General features: G+C 44.2%; 1 protein-coding gene across 5 annotated transcripts in view; it reads right to left on the bottom strand.

Moving 5' to 3' along the window:
* Nucleotides 1-14,029: 14,029 nt before the first annotated feature.
* The window catches only part of LOC100442963 (bcl-2-like protein 2), a 26,129-nt gene continuing 19,227 nt past the window's right edge, over nt 14,030-20,931 (bottom strand). For 4 of the 5 annotated variants that reach the window (XM_054529889.2, XM_024231529.3, XM_024231527.3 and 1 more), the window contains exons 4-10: nt 19,600-19,695; nt 17,127-17,241; nt 16,351-16,418; nt 15,933-16,039; nt 15,357-15,444; nt 15,120-15,271; nt 14,030-14,157 (exon numbers count right to left, since the gene is read on the bottom strand). In XM_054529889.2, coding sequence (XP_054385864.1) covers nt 14,118-14,157; nt 15,120-15,271; nt 15,357-15,444; nt 15,933-16,039; nt 16,351-16,418; nt 17,127-17,241; nt 19,600-19,695 — 666 coding nt within the window. In that variant the 3' untranslated portion in view covers nt 14,030-14,117. Of the gene's footprint in view, nt 14,158-15,119; nt 15,272-15,356; nt 15,445-15,932; nt 16,040-16,350; nt 16,419-17,126; nt 17,242-17,601; nt 18,453-19,599; nt 19,696-20,931 lie in introns of those variants that run through there. The other variant, XM_024231530.3, reaches the window with a different exon arrangement.

Below are 20,931 nucleotides of genomic sequence, written 5' to 3'. Positions count from 1 at the left end.
CCACCAGGTCTCTCTCTCAAGACTTGGGAGGGATGTTAAATTAAAATTCAAGATGAAAATGGGACACAAAGCCTAACCATATTATATTAAGTAACTCCATTTTAAATGAAATCTTGTTTTAACCAATTCTTTAGGTTTTTGTGAGTGTATTTTTAATATCAAAGTTCAATTTTTAGAAAAACTATTTACTATAATTTCCTTTAATTATAGCCAATTAATTGCATTTTTATAAATTCCTTTTTTACTAATCTTATTACAACTTAGACCATTTACAACATGCTTGGACTTTTGGCTTGTCCTAAATATGCCTCTTTCTTGAACAATCCATTCATTTTATTTTCTTGAACAACCATTCATTTTATTTTAGAACAAAAATTCACCATACAAGACTCTTTCTCATATAAAATTCTTTTAAGCTTTCTTGCCAAAAATACCTCTTTATTTCTATAACTTTTTTTGCATCTCTCTTATTTCCTGGTTCCTTTTACCTTGTTTTACACATAACATTTAAATAAGCTTTGAATAGACAAAAATTATTGACCTTTTAATAAGAACGTATTTTTTAAAAAGAATGTTCTCCTACACTATAATTTTTTTAATTGGAAAATACCTAGACATTTAATGAAATATTTAATTTAACTTTAGTTCTAATTTATGACAAGTTTGTTTACAAGTTTCTATTACATTTACCTAATTATTTTAATAGTTTACCTAGTGATATGGTTGGGCTTTTGTCCCCACCCAAATCTCGTCTTGAATTATAATCCCTATAATCCCCATGTGTCAAGAGAGAGACCAGGTGGAGGTAATTGACTTATGGGAGTGGTTTACCCCATGCTGTTCTCATGATAGTGAGTGAGTTCTCATGAGATCTGATGGTTTTATGTGTTTGGTAGTTCCTCCTGCATTCATTCTCCTTCCTGCTGCCTTATGAAGAAGGTGCCTTGCTTCCTCTTTACCTTCTGCCATGATTGTAAGTTTCCTGAGGCCTCCCCAGCCATGCTAAACTGTGAATCAATGGACCTCTCTCCTTTATAGATTACCTAGTCTTGGATAGTTCTTTATAGCAATGTGAAAATAGACCTCCAGAGAGAGAAACTAGATTATTTATGAAAATTGTGATAGTCATTATTTAAAGTTATTTCCCTGTCAACCATTTTTACAGCCTGTGAATTTCAAGTGATTACCTAAGTAAGTACCTTAAGATTAAATATATGATTATTTTACCAATAATTCAAGATTTAGCCGTTTTCATTAAATCAACAATATTAATGTCTTTTTTATTAAAAATGACACAAACAAAAATCATTATGTTTTTTGCTGGGTTTATAGTTTTATAACCCTTATGCCAAATTTTGACACCTTATAGTATTCAGCAGAGATAAGTATGAAATCACTTGATCAATAAATGCAAACAAAAATGTATGCTGACAATTCTTAAGACATTTCAAATATTACTTTGCCAATAATCTTAAAGCTAGCTTATTAAAGATTTTACTTAAGTCATGTAAACTTGAAATGCATTTGGGCTTATTATTTAATTTATGGATAATCTGTAATTGGTAGCCAATTTTTTACCTTGTGACCCAAAATACAACAGAATCCATGTATGTACACATAAACACACATACGCACTCATACAACCAAAGATCCTACAGCTTTTACTTCAGAACGTTAGCCATGAGATATTAATACAAACTCATTGGTTTGCAAAAACAATAACAAAAGAAATGGTTGGATACAAACAGTGGATTTTATCTCAGTAGAAAAGTAACAGCAGACCTAAAGCAGACAGAAAAGAAAGCAAAGAAATAGAGAACTTCGGAACTTTATAGTTGCAGATTGACCTTCAGGCTCTGAATTCTCCTTGAGGTGATTTGCCCATCAGTTTAAAATGTGCACAAGAGCAGACCCGATGTGTAGCCAGCTGGAGTATTAGAAAACCTGGTGTGCCATTCCATTTACACAACCACTTGCAAGTAGAGGGTCATAAAACCAAACAGTGTGCCTGAGAGGGGTCATTCTCCTTGTCTGTCCTCATTCCTAGATAATTCATTTCCCACATTTTTTCTTAAAAGGAGGAACTAAGCTGTGGCCTAGAGTTTGGTGGAGTGGGGCAAAGTGTGCTGGTTGTGGGTGGGACTCCACAGTGTGTCACACACAGTGTGTCTCAGTTTCTTACTCTGGAGGTCTAGCATCTCCAGGAGGGCTGATAGCATGGGGTGACCAACTCCTATATGTGCTTCCTGGATGAGCCTTTTTAAACTAATTTTGTTTGGAGTTCCCCGTAGGGCCACTGCTCATCATGGGGGCTCAACCCCTCAACATTCCCACTCAGCCCCCTGTCACTCAGGGGTACCTTTCAACTGGGAAGAGCAAAATGCCCTTTCTCTTTGGAGCTGTGGAAACTCAGTCTCTCATTTATCTGTGAAAAGGACAGTTCACTTCCTCCCACAAATGCACAGAGCAGCCAATCAAGACTAATTTCAGGAGGAAAGGCAATGCAAAAGACACTTTTTTTTTTTGAGACAGAGTGTCGCTCTGTCACCAGGCTGGAGTGCAATGGCACAATCTCGGCTCACTGCAACCTCCGCCTGCTGGGTTCAAGCAATTCTTCTGCCTCAGGCTCCCAAGTAGCTGGGACTACAGGTGCACTCTACCATGCCCAGCTAATTTTTGTATTTTTAGTAGAGACGGGGTTTCACCATGTTGGCCAGGATGGTCTCGATCTCTTGACCTCGTGATCCACCCACCTCGGCCTCCCAAAGTGTTGGGATTACAGGCATGAGTCACCGCATCCAGCTGGACAAGACACTTTTTAAAATGTACCTCCAAACTAGAGTTAGGATCCTAAATATCTTCCCAGAAGGAATAAAAAAAATCTAAGACCACTCTCTGTAAACTGTTCTTAGCCACCCCTAACTTTGTAGCACTTGTCTGCCATTATACACACCAAGGTAAAATGCTCACACAGTGCAAAGTAATCTTTGGTATCCCCCAAAGCCAAAGAGGTCAGGTAATGCAATACAGGAGAGCAGAACTTCAGACCGAAGAAGAATCTGCCTATGACTCTTGAAACTTCAAAAAGAAAACAGAACACTCCAAAAGGGATGAGTGGCACCTTTGTTTTGAGTTATTTGAGGAATTCGAGTCATTAGAAGCCTTCTCTAGATTTTTTCTTGGTACTGAAGATGGCAAAGGGGAAGGAGGAATAGGATGAATGAAAATTAAGACAGCGAACACAGAAACTAAGCCCATGGTTTCTTTTTTTCTTTTTATAGCTGTGAGAAATTTTAGCTTATTCAGAGGCCTTGTTCCCCATAATTTGGAATTCTCATTAGGATTTGACCAAGACAGGTAGAGTTAGTCAAATCCAATGGGAGAAAGGGATAACAACAAAAAAACCAACAATATGATCACTTAGCGCTGTAATGGTAAGGAGAAATTAAGACCAGCTGGTTGTCAACTTTAACCTTTAGTCATTATGGAGAATTTTCATGACAAAAAAAAAGCAAGCAAGCAAGCAAGCAAGCAAGAAAACCAAATCAGCTTCTTACCTAAAAATGGGTCTCAGGTTGAAGACTACTCTCTACCATCCTAGAAGCAGGAAGAAACTCAAACTTGCCTTCCCCATTAGATATTAGCTAAGACTCCAAAAAGGAGTTACCTGTTACCTGCCTTCCAACATCATGGAAGCAGGAAAACTTGCCTTCTTTGTTGGAAGCAAGTATAACTCCAGAAAAGGAGTTGTAGAGCAAACTAACTTTAGATCTCAACCAAATTTTGAGAGATCAGGGATTCTCTGGAGAAAGGGGAGTTCCCAAGCCTCAGCAAATTGTCCTATTGATTTGAGCCATAAAGATAGCTCAAGCTGGTGCCAAGCACCGATAGGAGATTTGTCAAAGGTCAGGGCTACATCCACTCAGAGTCCCTTCATGGTCACCAATTTGTAAACCAAAAATTATCTGAGACAAGTCTCAATCAATTCAGAAAGCTTATTTTGCCAAGGTTAAGGATGCACCCATGATACAGCCTCAGGAGGTCCTGAGGACACGTGCCCAAAGTGGTCGAAGTACAGCTTGCTTTATACATTTTAAGGAAACATAATACATCAATCAGTACGCATAAGACTTAGAATGGTTGGATCTGGAAGGGTAGGATAACTCAAAGGCGGGGCCAGGGTCTTCCAGGCCATAGTTAGATTTAAACATATTCATTCTGATTGGCAATTGGTTGAAAGAGTAATTATCAGTAGAAAGGAATGTTTGGAGTAAGATAGGGGGTTTTGGAGACCTAGGTTTCATCATGAAGATGAAGGCTTCAGAGAAAATAGATTGTAAATGTTTCTTTTTTTTTTTTTTTTTTTGAGACAGAGTCTCGCTCTATTGGCAGGCTGGAGTGCAGTGGCGCAATCTCGGCTCACCGCAACCTCCACCTCCCAGATTCAAGCAATTCTCCTGCCTCAGGCTCCCGAGTAGCTGGGACTACAGGTGCGTGCCACCATGCCCAGCTGATTTTTGTATTTTTAGTAGAGACGGGGTTTCACCATGTTGGCCAGGATGGTCTCGATCTCTTGACCTCGTGATCCTCCCGCCTTGGCCTCCCAGAGTGCTGGGATTACAGGCGTGAGCCACCACGCCCGGCCTGTAAATGTTTCTTATCAGACTTAAGGTTTGTATTGATGTTAGTGCCAGAGGGGTACAATGAGGCATGTCAGACCCCCACTTCCCATCATAGTCTGAAACAGTCTTTCAGGTTAAATTTTAGAGTGCCCTAGCCAAGGAAGAAGTCCATTCAGATGTACGTGGGAGGCCTTCAAATTTTATTTTTGGTTTGCAGCTCCTTGAGGACAGGAACTTTGTCTTATTCAACTTAGAAACCAATGTGTGACACATGGTAGATATTCCAAAAGTTGAGTAATATTTGTTTATTCTTTCAGCAAATGTTTGTAAAGCCTAGAGGTATGACATGATATGGTGTGCTTGGAAAACAGGAAACAGGATGTTTATTTCAAACATCCATGGATAAAGGACATCTATGAAACACCCACAGCTAACATCACATTCAGCAAAAGGCTGAAAGCTTTTCCCTTAAGATCAACAAGATAGGGATGCCTGCTCTTGCCACTTTTATTCAACATTGTACTGGAGGTTCTAGCCCGGGTAATAAAGAAAGAAAATGAAATAAAACCACACAGAATGGAAAGGAAGAAATAAAACCCTGTATATTTGCAGATGACATGATCTTATTTAGAGAGAATGCCAAGGAATCCATAAAAAAACTATTAAAAATAAATATGTTCAGCAAGGTTACTGAACTTGCAAGATACAAATCAATATAGCTGGACAAAGTGGCTGATGCCTGTAATCGCAGCACTTTGGGAAACCAAGGTGGGAGGATCACTTGAGACCAGGAGTTTGAGCCCAACCTGGGCAAGATGGCAAGACGACATCTCTACAAAAAAATTTTTCTTAATTAGCCAGGTGTGGGGATGTACACCTGTAGTCCCAGCTACTCAGGAGACTGAGGTGGCAGGATCACCTGAGCCCAGGAGTTAAAAGCTGCGGTAAGCTATGAATGCACCACCACACTCCAGCCTCAGTGACAGAAAGACTCTGTCTCTAAAAACAAATTAAGAAAAAATAAATCATAAAAAAATTCAATTGTACTTCCATACAACAGCAATTTTAGAAATCTGAGAATGAAATTAAGAAAAAAATTCCATTTACAATAGAAAAAAAATCCCAAAATACTTAGGAATAAATTTAATGAAAGAAGTGCAAGACTTGTACACTGAAAACTATGGGACACCAACAAAAGAAATTAAGGACCTGAATACATGAAGAGACATTCACGGATTGGAAGACTTAATATTGTTAAGATGAGCCAGGTGTGGTGGATCACGCCTATACCCAGCATTTTGGGATGCCAAGGCAGGCCACTTGAGGTCAGGAGTTCAAGACCAGCCTGACCAACATGGTGAAACCCCTTCTCTACCGAAAATACAAAAATTAGCCAGGCGTGGTGGCAGGTGCCTGTAATCCCAGCTACTCTGGAGGCTGAGGCAGGAGAATCGCTTGAACCCAGGAGGTAGAGGTTGCAGTGAGTCAAGATTGCACCACTGCACTCCAGCCTGGGTGACAAGAGCGAGACTCCATCTCAAAATAATTAAATAAATAAATAAATTATATACATATATATTATTAAGATGGCAATACTCCCTAAATTGATCTACAGGTTCAGTGTATTCACTATTAAAGTCCCAGCTGTCTTTTTTCAGAAACTGATAAGCTGATTCTAAAACTGACATGGAAATGCAAAAGACCCAGAGTAGCTGAATAGTCTTGAAAACGAGCAAAATTGGCGGACTCACACTCCTAAAATTTCAAAATTTATTACAAAGCTACAGTAATATAGACAGTGTGGTACTGCCATAAGGACAAACACGAAAATCAGTGGAATAGAATTGAGAGTCCAGAGACAGGTCAATTGATTTACAAAATGGGGACCAAGACAATTTAATGGGAAAAGAAGTCTTTTTAACAAATGATACTGGGACAACTGGATATCCACATGCAAAAGAAGAAAACTGGACCCCTGTCTTAAACCATAAACAAAAATAAATTCAAGGGTGGGGTGTCTATAATCTAGCACTTCATGTCTGTAATCTAGCACTTCAGGAGGCTGAAGCGGGCAGATCACTTGCGGTCAAGAGTTCAAGACCAGCCTGGCCAACATGGTAAAACCCTGTCTCTACTAAAAATACAAAAATTAGCCGGGCGTGGTGGCAGGCACCTGTAATCCCAGCTACTCGGGAAGCTGAGGCATGAGAATTGCTTGAATCCAGCGGGCAGAGGTTGCAGTGACCTGAGATCGCACCACTGCACTCCAGCCTGGGTGACAGAGTGAGAGAGACTCTGTCTCAATAAATAAATAAATATTTAAAAAAAAAAAACTCAGAATGGATCAAAGACCTAAACATAAGAGCTAAAACTATAAAACTCTCAGTAGAAAATATAGACACATCTTCATGACTTTTGTGCTTCAAAAGATGCTATCAAGAAAGCAAAGAACCCACAAAATGGAAGAAAATATTTGCAAATCATATATCTGATAAGTCTAGTCTTCAGTATTCAGTATTCAGCAAAGGAAGGCTGGGCATGCTGATGCATACCTGTAGTCCCAGCTGTTGGGAAGGCTGAGGCAGAGGGTTTGCCTAATGCCAGGAGTTCAAGGCTGAAGTGCACTATGGCATGCACTGGAGTACCATGCCTGTGTACGCTAGCCTGAGCAACATAGCAACACCTCATTTCTAAAAGTAAAAAAATAAATAAATTTAAAAAATTAAAAAGAAGTCTTACAAGAAGACAACCTACTTTAAAAATGAGGGCCAGGCTTGGTGGCTCATCCCCGTAACCCCAGCACTTTGGGAGGCTGAGTCGGGCAGATTGCTTGAGCCAGGAGTTCAAGAGCAGCCTGGGCAACATGGCGAAACCCCATTTCTAGGAAAATTAAAAACTAGGCGGGCGTGCTGGCACGCACCTGTAGTCCCAGCTACTCAAGAGGCTGAGGTAGGAAGACCACCTGAGCCTGGGGAGGTTGAGGCTGTGGTGAGCCGTGATTGGGCCACTGCACTCCACCCTGAGGGACAGAGTGAGACCCAGTCTCAAAAAAAGAAAAAGGGCAAAGAATCTGAATATATATATATATATATATATATATATATATATATATATATGTATATACACACACATACACACAAATGGCAGCACATGAAAAGATGCTAAACATCTTTGAGTCATCAGACAAATGCAAATTAAAACTACAATGAGATACCTCTTCATACCCTCTAGGATGGCTATAACCAAAGAGATTGACAATAACAAGTTTGGTGCGGATGTAAAGAGACCAGAAGCCTCATACATTGCTGGTGAAAATGTAAAATGATGCAGCTGCTTTGGAAAACAGTCTGGCAGTTCCTCAAAAGGTTAAAGATAGTTACCATGGGTCTTAGTCCACTCATTTGGGCAGCTGTAACAAAATAAGGTAGACTGGGTGGCTTACAAGCAACAGAAGTTTATTTGTTGCAGTTCTGGAGACTGGGAAGCCCAATATCAAGGTTCTGGCAGATTTGATATCTGGTGAGATCCCATTTCCTGGTTCATAGATGGTTACCTTCTCACTGTATCCTCACATGATGTAAAAGGTCAAGGTAGCTCTTGGGGCTTCTCCTGTGAGGGCTCTGCTCTCATGAACTAATGACCTCCCATAAGTCCCGAACTGCTAATATCATCACTTTGGGGGTTAGGATTTCAGCATATGGATTGTGGTGGAGGTGCAAACACTCAAACCATAGCACAATATGACCCAGCAACTCCATTCTTAAGTATATACCCAAGAGAAATGAAAACATATGTTCATACAAAAACTTGTACAGTTGTTTGGAGCAGGACTATTTGTAATAGCCAAAAAAATGGAAACAACCCAAATGTCCATCAGTTGATGATGGAAACAAAACGTGTTATATCCAATGAAATACTATTCAGCCATAAAAAGGAATACTGGGCCAGGTATGGTGGCTTATGCCTGTAATCCAAGCACTTTGAGAGGCTGAGGTGGGAGGATCACTTGAGCCCAGGAGTTTGGGGCCAGCTCGGGCAACATAGCAAGATCTCATCTTTACAAAAAATAAAATATAATAAAATTCTGGCCCTGAGCGATGGCTCATGCCTGTAATCCCAGCACTTTGGGAGGCCGAGGCGGGCGGATCATGAGGTCGGGAGTTCAAGACCAGCCTGGCCAATATGGTGAAACCCCATCTCTACTAAAAAATAAAAAAATTAGCCGAGCTTGGTAGCGCACGGCTGTAGTCCCAGCTACTTGGGAGGCTGAGGCAGGAGAATTGCTGGAACCCGGGAGACTGAGGTTGCAGTGAGCCAAGATCGCTCCACTGCACTCCAGCCTGGGCGACAGAGCAAGACTCCATCTCAAAAAAATAAATAAATAATAAAAAAATTAAAAATTAGCCAGGCATGGTGGTATGTGCCTGTGGTCTCAGATACTTGGGAGGCTAAGGTGGAAGGATGGCTCAAGCCTAGGAGTTTGAGGTTTCAGTGAGATATGAATGTGTTGCTCATTCTGAGCAACAGAGCAAGACCTTGTCTCCATTAAAAAATAATAATAAGGCCTAAAAAATAATAATAAGGCCGGGCGTAGTGGCTCATGCCTGTAATCCCAGCACTTTGGGAGGCCGAGGCAGGCAGATCACGAGGTCGGGAGTTCAAGACCAGCCTGACTCACATGGTGAAACCCCATCTGTACTAAAAATACAAAAATTAGCCTGGTGCGGTGGCACGCACCTGTAATCCCAGCTACTCGGGAGGCTGAGGCAGGAAAATCGCTTGAACCCGAGAGGCGGAGGTTGCAGTGAGCTGAGACCGCGCCACTGCACTCCAGCCTAGGTGACAGACCAAGACTCCATCTCAAAAAATAATAAATAAAATGTGATCATAATTTGAGAAAGGCTGCTCATTCTAACCATACATAAAAACAAGGAAAGCAGCAATATTATTGTAAAAACCCACCAACTGCTTCTTTTCTCCATTGCCAACGTCGAATTGGGCGAATCCTACCTTAAAAAGCACTGGCTTGCCTCGGTTTATTTTGCATCATCCAAAGGCCCTCTAAGGATCTCTGACTCACAGACCCTCACCCCAGACAGATTTTATACACAGGCTGTCCCAGTCTCTTTCTTCCCATGAACTCCAGTGAGATTGGGCTCATTTCTATCCCTCAGTTAACAGAGAGCCGATCATGAGTGACAGAAATCATCTACCAAAAATAACCAAGCTTGCCCAAGGAAAGTAACTTTCTTTCCATGCTTCTTCCTCTAAACCTAGTCTCTTTTAAGTAAAATAATTAGTCTGACTCTTATAAGAATAAAACTAAAGGCCGGGCGCGGTGGCTCACACTTGTAATCCCAGCACTTTGGGAGGCCGAGGTGGGTTAACCACGAGATCAGGAGATCGAGACCAGCCTGACCAACATGTTGAAACCCCGTCTCTACTAAAAATACAAAAAATTAGCGACGCATGTGGCGCATGCCTGTAATCCTAGCTACTCAGGAGGCTGAGGCAGGAGAACTGCTTGAACCTGGGAGGTGGAGGTTGCAGTGAGCTGAGATGGTGCCACTGCACTCCAGCCTGGGCGACAGAGTGAAACTCCGTCTCAGAAAAAAAAAAAAAAAAAAAAAGAGGAAGAAGAAAACTACCACGTCCAGGTTAAAGGCAACATTATTGTTGTTACTGCCTTCTCCAGGACAGGAAAGGCAAGCCCAGGGTGAATAAACAACTTTTGGGCACCTACTAAGTGGCAGGCCCTGTGAGGTAGACACGAAGTCACAATTGATGCCCTCAAGAAGCTTGCATTCTAGTGGGAAAACAGAAATGTAGTTAGTTTCATTATAAAACCACAAAGTAAATATTAAACAGGGATAGGAACAGTTTGTCCTGACTGCAGGAGTGATTACTTCTGACTTGGAAATTAGGAAAGGCTTCATGTCTGTTCTACCTGGCTTACACTTGGAAGGATATGCATGATTTTGATAGAAGAGTTGGAATGAGCATAGCAGGCTAGAGGGAACAGCATGAGGGATACATGAAAATAAATAACAACTAGAATGCATAGTACATCAGATGTAGGACAGAATCTAGAAGGGAAATGTAATCAGTATCAGATTGAAAAAGGTTGTAGTTCCATGCTTCTGTTTGTACTTTGTACTTATTGGTGGCATCATAGAGGGCTTTTTTGGCAATAAGAAGTTTGGAGGCTGAGCATGGTGGCTTACACCTATAAACCTAGCACTTTGAGAGGCCGAGGCAGGAGGATTGCTTGAGGCCAAGAGTTCAAGACCAACTTGGCCAACACAGCAAGACCCTATCTTTTAAAGTACATTTTTTAGGAATTTTTATTTTTCAAAAAAAAGTTTGAAGCCAATACATTTGCTGGGACCCCTGCAATGATGATGGGGAGTTACTCAAGCAGTGAAAGTAGGAATAGAGAGAACAGACAAGATACAGTAGAATTGCCTGAACATGGAAAACTAAACCAGAGAAGGGTCAAAACATGATTCACCCTCCAAGACCCAACAATTTATAGGGATATTTTAGAGCCAGCCATTTAGTGCCCCCTGGTGGACAGATGAGACCATCACAGCATTAACAGCAACAAGTCACTTAGGCTGTTTCATTCTTCCAGTAAAAAGTTTATATTGAACACTATCCAGACCCTCACTAATCAGCCTCTGCAGAAGCCACAGAGATCACGGCACTATTTTAGGTGGATCTAGTTAGGAGAAAAGATAGACCTCAAATGCCTAACTAACCCATAACAGAAAGTAGAATAAATGACCAAATGCTAAAATATGTGGTGGATAACACTGACATGAGATTTTAGAAAATACTGCAATTTGAGAGGTGGGTTAAGGCTTCAGAGATAACAGAGTTTTTTGTTTTGTTTGTTTCAAGACAGAGTCTCGCTCTGTCACCCAGGCTGGAAGTGCAGTGGCTCAATCTTGGCTCACCTCAATCTCCACCTCCCAGGTTCAAACGATTCTCCTGCCTCAGCCTCCAGAGTAGCTAGGACTACAGGTGCATGCCACCACACCTGGCTAATTTTTGTATTTTTAGTAGAGACGGGGTTTCACCATGTTGGCCAGGCTGGTCTCAAACTCCTGACCTCAAATGATCCGCCCACCTCCGCCTCCCAAACTGCTGAGATTGCAGGCATGAGCCACCATGCCCAGCCACAGAGCCATTTCTTTAACGTATGATTTTTGAAGAGCATCCAGGTCAGAGGCAATTGTGAACAAAACATCCTGAGAAGTAAATGAAAAAATAGTAAGGTTGAAATACTAAGAAATTCTATAGGTAACGAAGTCTGAAGGCTCAAGCTGGCTAGTGATGTAGTGTTCAAGTTTTAAGACTAATCTGACACCGGAATAAAAAATGGAGAAAGTAGGATGCCCAAGACAAAATTTAGATATGAAAACGGTTAAAGCCAGTTGTGAAGTCCTAATAAACTAATCCTGGCCAGGCGCTGTGGCTCACGCCTATAGGAAGGCCAAGCCAGGAGGACTGCTTGAGCTCAGGAGTTCGGGACAGCCTGGGCAACATAGCAAAACTGTCTCTACAAAAAATTAGCCAAGTGCAGTGGCAGGCACCTATAGTCACAGCTATGTAGGAGACTGAGGTGGGAGGATCACTTGAGCCCAGGAGGTTGAGGCTGCAGTGAGCCACTGCACTCCAGCCTGGGTGACAAAGCAAGACCATCTCAAAAAAATAAAATGATCCAATTAATATGTTAGCTGGACACATTAAATGGTTACTGCATGGTTGGAAAAACAAGCTTTCCAATTGTCTCTTAGCTAAGTGTATTTTGTCTTTTGCATTTCTTGGGACCACCTTGAGGCAGAAAAGGTAGCTGGGTGCAGTGGTTCACACCTGTAATCCCAATACTTTGGGAGGCTAAGATGGGAGGATTGCTTGGTCAACATAGCGAGACCCCAAAGACAAGGTTACCCAGACCCCAATCCAAAGCTCTAGGGCTGCTGGCATGGATAGTTTATTTGCATGTTAAGTTGTATCAGGAGCACACAAAAACGCCATTAGGTCAGTAATTCGGCTATTCCTTTTTTTATTTTGAGACATAGTTTCGCTCTGTCGCCCAGGCTGGAGTGCAGTGGTGTGAACTCGACTCACTGCAAGCTCCACCTCCTGGGTTCACGCCATTCTCCTAGCTCAGCCTCCCGAGTAGCTGGGACCACAGGCACCCGCCACCTCGTCAGGCTAATTTTTTGTATTTTTAGTAGAGACGGGGTTTCACCGTGTTAGCCAAGATGGTCTCGATCTCCTGACCTCGTGATCTGCCCGCCTCAGCCTCCCAAAGTCCTGGGATTACAGCCGTGAGCCACCGCGCCCGGCCCAATTCAGCTATTTTACTTTCCAAGGCTTATTTCTCTCTCAAATGCCAATCAGGGTTACATGTTATCCAGAAAACCTATCATTCTCAACTAAACACATAATGTTCCTGCTAGTTGTAATTTAACTCCTACTCCTTAATTCACAAGTAGCAACCTCCCTTCCACAACACCAGTACTTCTACCACAAAGCAGAATTAATAGCCATCTGCGATCTAAGAGAGAATAGGAAGATAAATAATCCTTACACCCAAAAGGCCAAACAATTTTTATTTTCAAAAACAACTTTATTCATGACACATATTAAAAAAAAATTCCCACCCCTGGAAATGAGCTAAAAAAATAAACAAAATCCACCTCCCACCTCCCTGTTCCCACTTCCTCCCATTCCCTCCAAATAAAAGGGAAAAAAGGTAAAGGAAAAACAAAAAAACAAAAAAACAAAACAACTGAAAAACAAAAACACCCCTAAACCCCCCAAAACAAGGTAGTGCATTTCCCCAGGGGGAAGGGGAATTTACACTGGAGCCGCTGGGAGCGGAACGGAGATCTTCCGGCTACAGAAACCTGCAAAGAAAGACACTCAAAACAGAAAAAGAAACACAAAAGGAAACAAAATAGATCACCAGGCAATCTGGAGGGGCAGGGAGCCGGAGAAGAGGGGTGGGGTGGGTGGTAGACCTGGCTAGACAGGAGCAGGCAGGAGGGGACTGTGAAAGGCGAGGAGAAGACGGAGGGAAGGTAACAAGCAGAACAGTTTGGTGTCCTTCCAGAGCCCTGGGTAAAAAAAAAACCTCCTACCACCCACACCCACCTACCCTTGAGCAGCCCCCAAGGGGGTGAAGTGGGGCAGGGAAACATGGGGAGCAGCTTGCGCAGTTGAGACGTGTCCATGGCGAATCCCCAGAGTGAATAAGCAGCCCCCTGCCCCACTCCCTGGGCCTTCCCCTACTCCCCAAAGCAGGTCCCTCCTCAGCAGTTAGTTATGGGATTCTCCCCCCTTCCACAGTATATCTTTTTTTTAAAAAATATTTTTTTTCCATCAAGGTCATCTTCTGTTTTTCTTTTTTTTTTTTTTAATTCTTTTTTTTTTCCTTCTTTCCTCTTTTTTTCCTCTCTCTCCTCCTAATACACACTTTTTTTAGTAAGGGGAATACCATGATGTCGCTCTAGCCCGGCCCCTGGAAGAAAGAAGGAGAGTTAGGTGTTAACGTGATCACTAGATAGTTCAGTACAAGCCCCTCCCCGTAGGCCCTTGCCCCAGTTACTGTGAAGGGAAGGGGGGAAAAGAAGTTTTCAAGTGTCCTAAAACTGACCCCATGATCCCAGAAATCGTAACACACCTGGAGAACTGGGGCAGGGGGAGGGGGGCTTAACAGAAAACTTTGCCAAACAGCGGCGAAAAAGAAGCGCACCTGAGTGAGAGACATGGGGCAAGAAAAAGGACCCCCTTTTTATCCAGTTTTCAGTCCTCCACAGCTCTTAAACCCTAGGCCATCACAAATAGATCCTCCCTAACTCCTGGGGATAGGCAGGTAGAGCTTATGAAAAGCCAAGGTTTATATGCCTAACCGGTCTATTTAAATGTAAAGAGACAGAAGTGAAGCGAGGCAAAAACCTGGGCACCACACTAGGCCCAGTGAGAAGTTAACCTTGCAAGACTGGCTCAAATAAAGAATAAGTATCTCAAAATCCTCCCACAAGGCTGTTGGGGAGGATCAACTAGCTAGCCTCTGGTATTCTTCCAAGGGAGGTTCAGTCTTCAATCCCTCCCTAACTCCGAAAAAAGTAACAAATGTCCAAGCAGTGCTTTCACTGCCTGGAGGCCCTGTTCCTCCCAGTGTTGTCTGCAAACACCTTCAAATGCCACCAACTCCCAAGAAAAAAAAGGCTGGGGGTGGAAGCCTCTTTGAACCAAGGGAGGGATGCAGCCCTTATCACCAATTCCTACTGCAGAAAAGATGATGAGGCTGGCCTTCTGGCCTGGCCTGCAACTACCTTCCTCAACCTGCACAGGCAGGAGACAAAGTTCCTGAAGACCACGGGGAGGGGTGGGGGGAGGGAGGTTCCTCAGATCAGAGAGAAGGAAGCATACAGGGCTCATGGGAGGCGGGGGAAAGAGGAGCAGCCCATCTATCCTGACCTGTAGACGCGACCCCGGGGCCTGCTGTTAAAACCACTGTAGAATCGAGAGCGGGAACTGTTGTAGTTGGTGGTCCGGGCGCGGTAGCGGGCTCGTGGAAAACCCCGGTCTGTTGTGCTGATGCCTGGTCTGTTGGTTCGTTTTGGGATCACCTGAGTCAGAGATGAACAAATGATAGCCTTAAAGTCAACCCGGAGAGTTTATACAGAACCAGAACAGCAATGGACATAGGCTTACCTTGATTTGCCTTCCTCTAAATAGGGACTCATCTAAGGCCAAGGAAGTCCTCACTGACTCTTTGTCTGAGAACTCTATATATGCAAACCTGAAAAGAATTGTCATTGTATCTCTCTGAGGTTACAAATACCTCACATGTCAAAGTCAACTTGCAGGCATGCTTCGTTTTGGGCTACAATGCGGTTACGTTTTTTATTTGTCAAAATTCTTCTAAATGGAAAATTTCAATCATTCAAAATCATTTAAATTTTAAAATTTCCAACTACTCTTTGAAATTTGTAAAAATAAGACACACAGGGCCTGAATTTCCATATGGCCATAATAGGCCAAGTAGAAGCTGCCCCTCCCCCTTCTAGTTCGTGATCCCACCCACACCTAGCCTTCATTTTTGTTATCTGGCCTCTGAAGACATTTAGGTGCAACTCCTGATATGTATCAACATTAATGCCATGATGTTAAATGACACAGATCACCTGTGTTAACAGCAAATAACTTACTGCTCAATATAAAACATAATTAATTTATCTATTTGTACACCGTAATTTAAATTATCTCAACTTACTCCCCCTTACTTACCCTTTGGGATGGCCACTAAATTTGTCACAGAGTATGGTAACACGGTTGACTGAACCACAGCCATGAAAGTGAGCTTCCAGCTCTTCCGCTGTTGCACCATAGTCCACCTGATGAGAGGAGAAACATTTCACAGGCACCAGGCAAATTCCTGTCTCAACAGGAACCCTCCCGAGCCTTTGGTCTGGGCCATCTATACACCAAAGCACATGAAATCTGGTAATTTGAGGAATTAATCTCTTTTCCTCCCAAACCCAGAGCCTTTGCTGATTACTGATCATTCCATTACCTTTAGCCTCCTTCCCACACTCCCTCCACACCCAAAACCACACCTATCCCGGAGATGTTCCTTTCAGGACTATTAAATAATTCCCCAAAAGAAGAACTTGCCCCCATCCCCAATCAGAGCCCCAGTACATACATTGCCAACATAGATGGAACGGGCATCAGCCTCCATCTTCTCCTCAATGGACATGATCACTGGGCCAGCTATCAGGAAAAAATAATTTTTTACAAAAAACCACACACTTGTTTTCTACTTGACCAATATACTGCACTTCCACCACCAGCACTATCCCATAAGCTCAGTGAAGGCAAAATTTTGGTCTGTGCTGTTCCCTGCTGTACCCACAACCAAGAATAGTGCCTAGTGCATAGCAGGTACTCACTAAATAGTCGATAAATTGAAAGAATAAATTAATACACACTTAAAACAGTATAGGAATCCCTCCTGCCTCCAAATCAAATCCCTAAAGAATGGCTTTGGTTGAAATGCTTTTAAGAGTGAGCAAAATTAAGTGGGCTGAGACTCCACATTTCTAGATTAAAGGGGAAACCCCTTGCAAGCTTGCTTTCTCTTAGAATCCTAAAGCGTCTCCAATTGGAGGAATAACTATTAGATTTGAAGGTCAAATGCGAGCACGCAACCTCTACAAAGAAGGATAGACGTAGACTAAGAACAAAGAGCAACACAATTATAACAGAGACAAAGGGAGGCACAAGGCTACCACCACCAAAATATAGGTTCTGCCTCACAAAGGTCAGAGGAACACACAACGGACTATGACCGCGGCACAGTCATAATAGCTCAGACAAGCAGCTCCAGGGTGCCGAGTATCTAACCCCACATTCCCCATCCTCCCCACAACCCTTCCAACCCGAGAACCCGGGCTCCGCGTGCAACCGCCAGTTACTCACCATTGCCTGGAGGTGGACTCATATTCATCTGCTTCTCTACCTCGTTCTGTAGCTCCTTTAGCTTCTCGGCTTCTTCCTCCATCTCCCTGACTCGAGCTTTGATAGCTTCCAGCTCCTAATATAAGTGGGGAGGGTACGGAGGACAGCTTAAGAGGAACCAACGCAGGGGCTGTGCCCTGCTCTCGGCCAGAGCGCGGCCTCAGCCATGCTCGGCCATTTCCCTCGCCCTATGCGAGGGTCGTGATAAAAGAAAAGCTACCCTCTCTAGAACAACACTAGGCACCCGTGACGCCCGAATCAAGCCAGTCGGGCCCCTTGTAGTGATCGCTGACCCATCCTCGGCCCGACCCGGCCCCAGCCACGTTATTCCCCGCCCAACCCCACCCCCCGCCTGCCACCCGCTCGCCCGAGCTCTGGGCCTCCAGTGACCCGGCCGGCCAGCCGCCGGCCTGCTCGCTCGCCCTCCTTCCCTCACCGGGTCCTCAATGGCGCCGTCCCCCGGGTCACCCTCGACCAGTCCCGGCTCCTCCTCCTCCTCTTGGCTGCCGGGGGCTCCCGAACCAGGCCCAGGGCCCGGAGCTCCCGGGGGGGCGCGGGGCCGGGGCGGCTCCTCTTCGGGCTCGGGCTCCGGCTCGGGCTCCAGCAGCAGCTCCTCAGGCTCCAGTTCCTCAGACTCCAGGCCGTTCCCGTAGTCCCCTGCGCCCCCCGGGGCCCCCTCCCCGGCCTCCCCACCGGCCCCGGGCACAAGATGGCGCCGCCGCCCCGGCCCGGAGCCCCGACCGCCCGCAGCCCCCGCTGCTGCTGCCGCCGCCGCCGCCGCCGCCATCGCCGCTCAGACTGGGGCCCGCCGCCCGGCGATTGGAGAGCTGCGCCGGCCACGCCGAGGACTCATTAGTCAAGCTGCCTGCCCGTCACCAAGAGCTAGTACTCCATTGGGGAATATTACTTGGCAATCAAATAAGACCCCACCTCTAAGGCGGGGTACTGCGCCAAATTCTCAAATCCCGGTAGGGGAAATCTGCCTGTCAATCAACACGCGTCCCACCTCCTATCGAGTCCTTAGGTAATAATACCGCCACGCTGTGACGATATTCCTGCTTCTCCCCGGCCTACGGGCGGGCCCGCGAAGTATGGGACGCTCCGTGATTGGCCCTAGCTAGGCGACTGGAAAGGACCAATCTTCCGATCGCCTCACCGCAGTGGCCCAGTCTCAGATGCCGATTGGCTCGCGAGATTCGAAGGGGTGACACTCGTTTTGTGACAGGTGAACCTTGCCCCCGAAAGGACTGCCGGGCTTCAAACTTGGGAAACCCGAGGTCACATGACTAGCCAGTCCTTAGGGGGCCGCCATCTTGATACTACTGCTTGCCAGCTAGTGAGCTGTTGGCCGGGTGAGGCCCAAAACAGAGCAGCAGTTTCAGGAAACTTGTATCTTGACCAGGAAGCACCAGTAGATGGGATGTTGCTGAAAATGGAGGTTGTGAATAAAGCATTCCAGGAGGGAGCTTACTTTCCCCATCCAGGTTATTGGCACCATCATCCACTAGCTCTCCTACACCAGAAAGCAGGGAGGATTCCTCAGTCCGGAGCTACTACTCACAAGTCCTGTCTGTCCCGCCCTCTTGCGTAGGCCTTCTGCTCCCTAGTTCCATTTTCTTCTCTTCCCTGGACAGCTTCCAATGTCACCCCTCCAATCTGCACTGCTAACAGACTGGCCCCCCTTTGCTGGCGAGGTAAAGTCTCAAAACCGTAAATCACGGCCTTCAACACCCCAGCGTGTGGTTACTTTGTGGATGTTGTTTCCTTCCACCCTTATCGTTCCTTTGGGTGTACCTGCACCCAGTCTGTGCCTCTAACATATAGTCCCCCTTCAACCAAACCACTGCAAACCCCAGCTTCCCCTCATTTCTCAGGACAAGTGGGCCTATCTCCACGGCGCGCTTAATTGTTTTGCTGTTTCCTAACCACGTTCTGAGCGCCTGCAGATGAGGGGCCGGTTCCTATTTATATTCGCATCTCCACGGCCTGGCAATATGCCTACCACATAATGTCCTGTTAGATGTTTGTTGATTGAACATGTATTGATTGGGGATCTGGGTGCCACCCTTCATTTCAGCCCTCAAGCCCCCAAGATCCCAGAGGAATTTCTCCTGGCAGGTTCTCCCACTACACCACTGCACCCGAAGTACCAATGAGACCTAGCCCTGGAAGGCAGGATTGCCACATTTTGGTAGCAGTCCTACACACTTATTAAAAAGGAAGGAATGGCAGTGTAAGTTTGCAAGAGAAATTTTTGTGGGCACACTAACCTACAGTTCGAAAGATACATACAGCCCAACCAAAAAGTTAAACAAACATGGTTGGCCGAGGGATTTGGACAAGAGAAGATCCTCATTAGCAAACCAAAAAATCAAAAGTGACTTATTATACCCCACTATTCCCCTCACCCCCACTTTTTCTCACAATTCCTTACCTCAGGATCTGGGGAACTTGGAGCAGAGTCACAGTCGCTTAAAATTTCACTGCAAATTACTTCATCAGCCATCTCAGCTTCAGTGATCTGGGATAACTAAAGTTGAGCACCGAAGACAAGCTCTAAATGATTGAATACCCTGGAAGAAAGGTCTTTTATACTAATCTTAACCTAATCAAGATTTGTTTATCTTATTGGTGCCCAATTTAATCAAGCCAACAAAAGGAAATGTGATTTTTAAAAATGGCTTTGAATCCTATTTTTGTTGAGCGTTTGATTTTGTAATAAGCACCACTCCTTATTATCTCATTGAACTCTCACAACAACCCCATGGGGAAAGTATTTCCAAAACCATAACCTTTTTTAGGGGAAAAGAAAAAGGCTTAATGAAATGAAGAAACTTGCCTAAGTCATTGGACTAATTAGAAGTGGGCAGGGCTGGCTGGGCGTGGTGGCTTACGCCTGTTATCCCAGCTCTTTGGCAGGCTGCGGTGGGAGGATCACCTGAGCCCAGGAGTTTCAGACCAGCCTGGCCAACATGGGGAAACCCCATCTCTACTAAAAATACAAAAATTAGCTGGGCATGGAGGTACATGCCTGTAAACCCAGCTGCTCAGGAGGCTGAGGCAGGAGAATCGCCTGGGCAACAGCAAGACTCTGTCTCAAAGGAAAAAATAAAAATTATATATATATATTATACATAATATATATTATGTAATATATATAATAATGTGCAGGGAATTCAAAGCCAGCTTTCAAAGCTCAGATCAAAACTACTATAAGGCCTGCTTTAATACATAAAAATTATGTGTGAAAAATGGCAAGACTAAATTCCAACAACAAACAAAAGTTTAAGCAAACTATAATTATATCCAAAAAAAATTATTATGCATCTCTTAAAAGGGTTACATAGTACGACAAACATGAGAAAATAATTTTGTTAAGCCAAAGAAGAATGTAAAATTGTACATAATATATAATTACAACTATATCTGATTTTTTTTAAAAATTTAGGCATGGGAGGAAAAAAGGAGCAAGAACCAGTACAATCTTTCTATTCTTTGGCAATATATACCAAAAGCTTTTAAAATGGTGAGATTCTTAAGACCAGGCGGAGTGGCTCACACTTTGGGAGCCAGATTGCTTGAGTCCAGGAGTTCAAGACCAGCCTGGGCAATATGGCAAAACCCATTCTCCACTAAAAATACAAAAATTAGCTGGGCATAGTGGCGTGCGCCTGTAGTCCCTGCCCAGCTACTTGGGAGGCTGAGGCTACAGTGAACCATAATGCTGCTACGTGCACTTCAGACTGGCAAGAGTGAGACCCTGTCT

Source organism: Pongo abelii, chromosome 15, assembly GCF_028885655.2.
Source record: "Pongo abelii isolate AG06213 chromosome 15, NHGRI_mPonAbe1-v2.0_pri, whole genome shotgun sequence".
In the NCBI taxonomy this organism is placed as follows: domain Eukaryota; kingdom Metazoa; phylum Chordata; class Mammalia; order Primates; family Hominidae; genus Pongo; species Pongo abelii.
The sequence above is the reverse complement of the archived record's forward strand: the minus strand, read 5'-3'. Positions and strand labels throughout refer to the sequence as shown.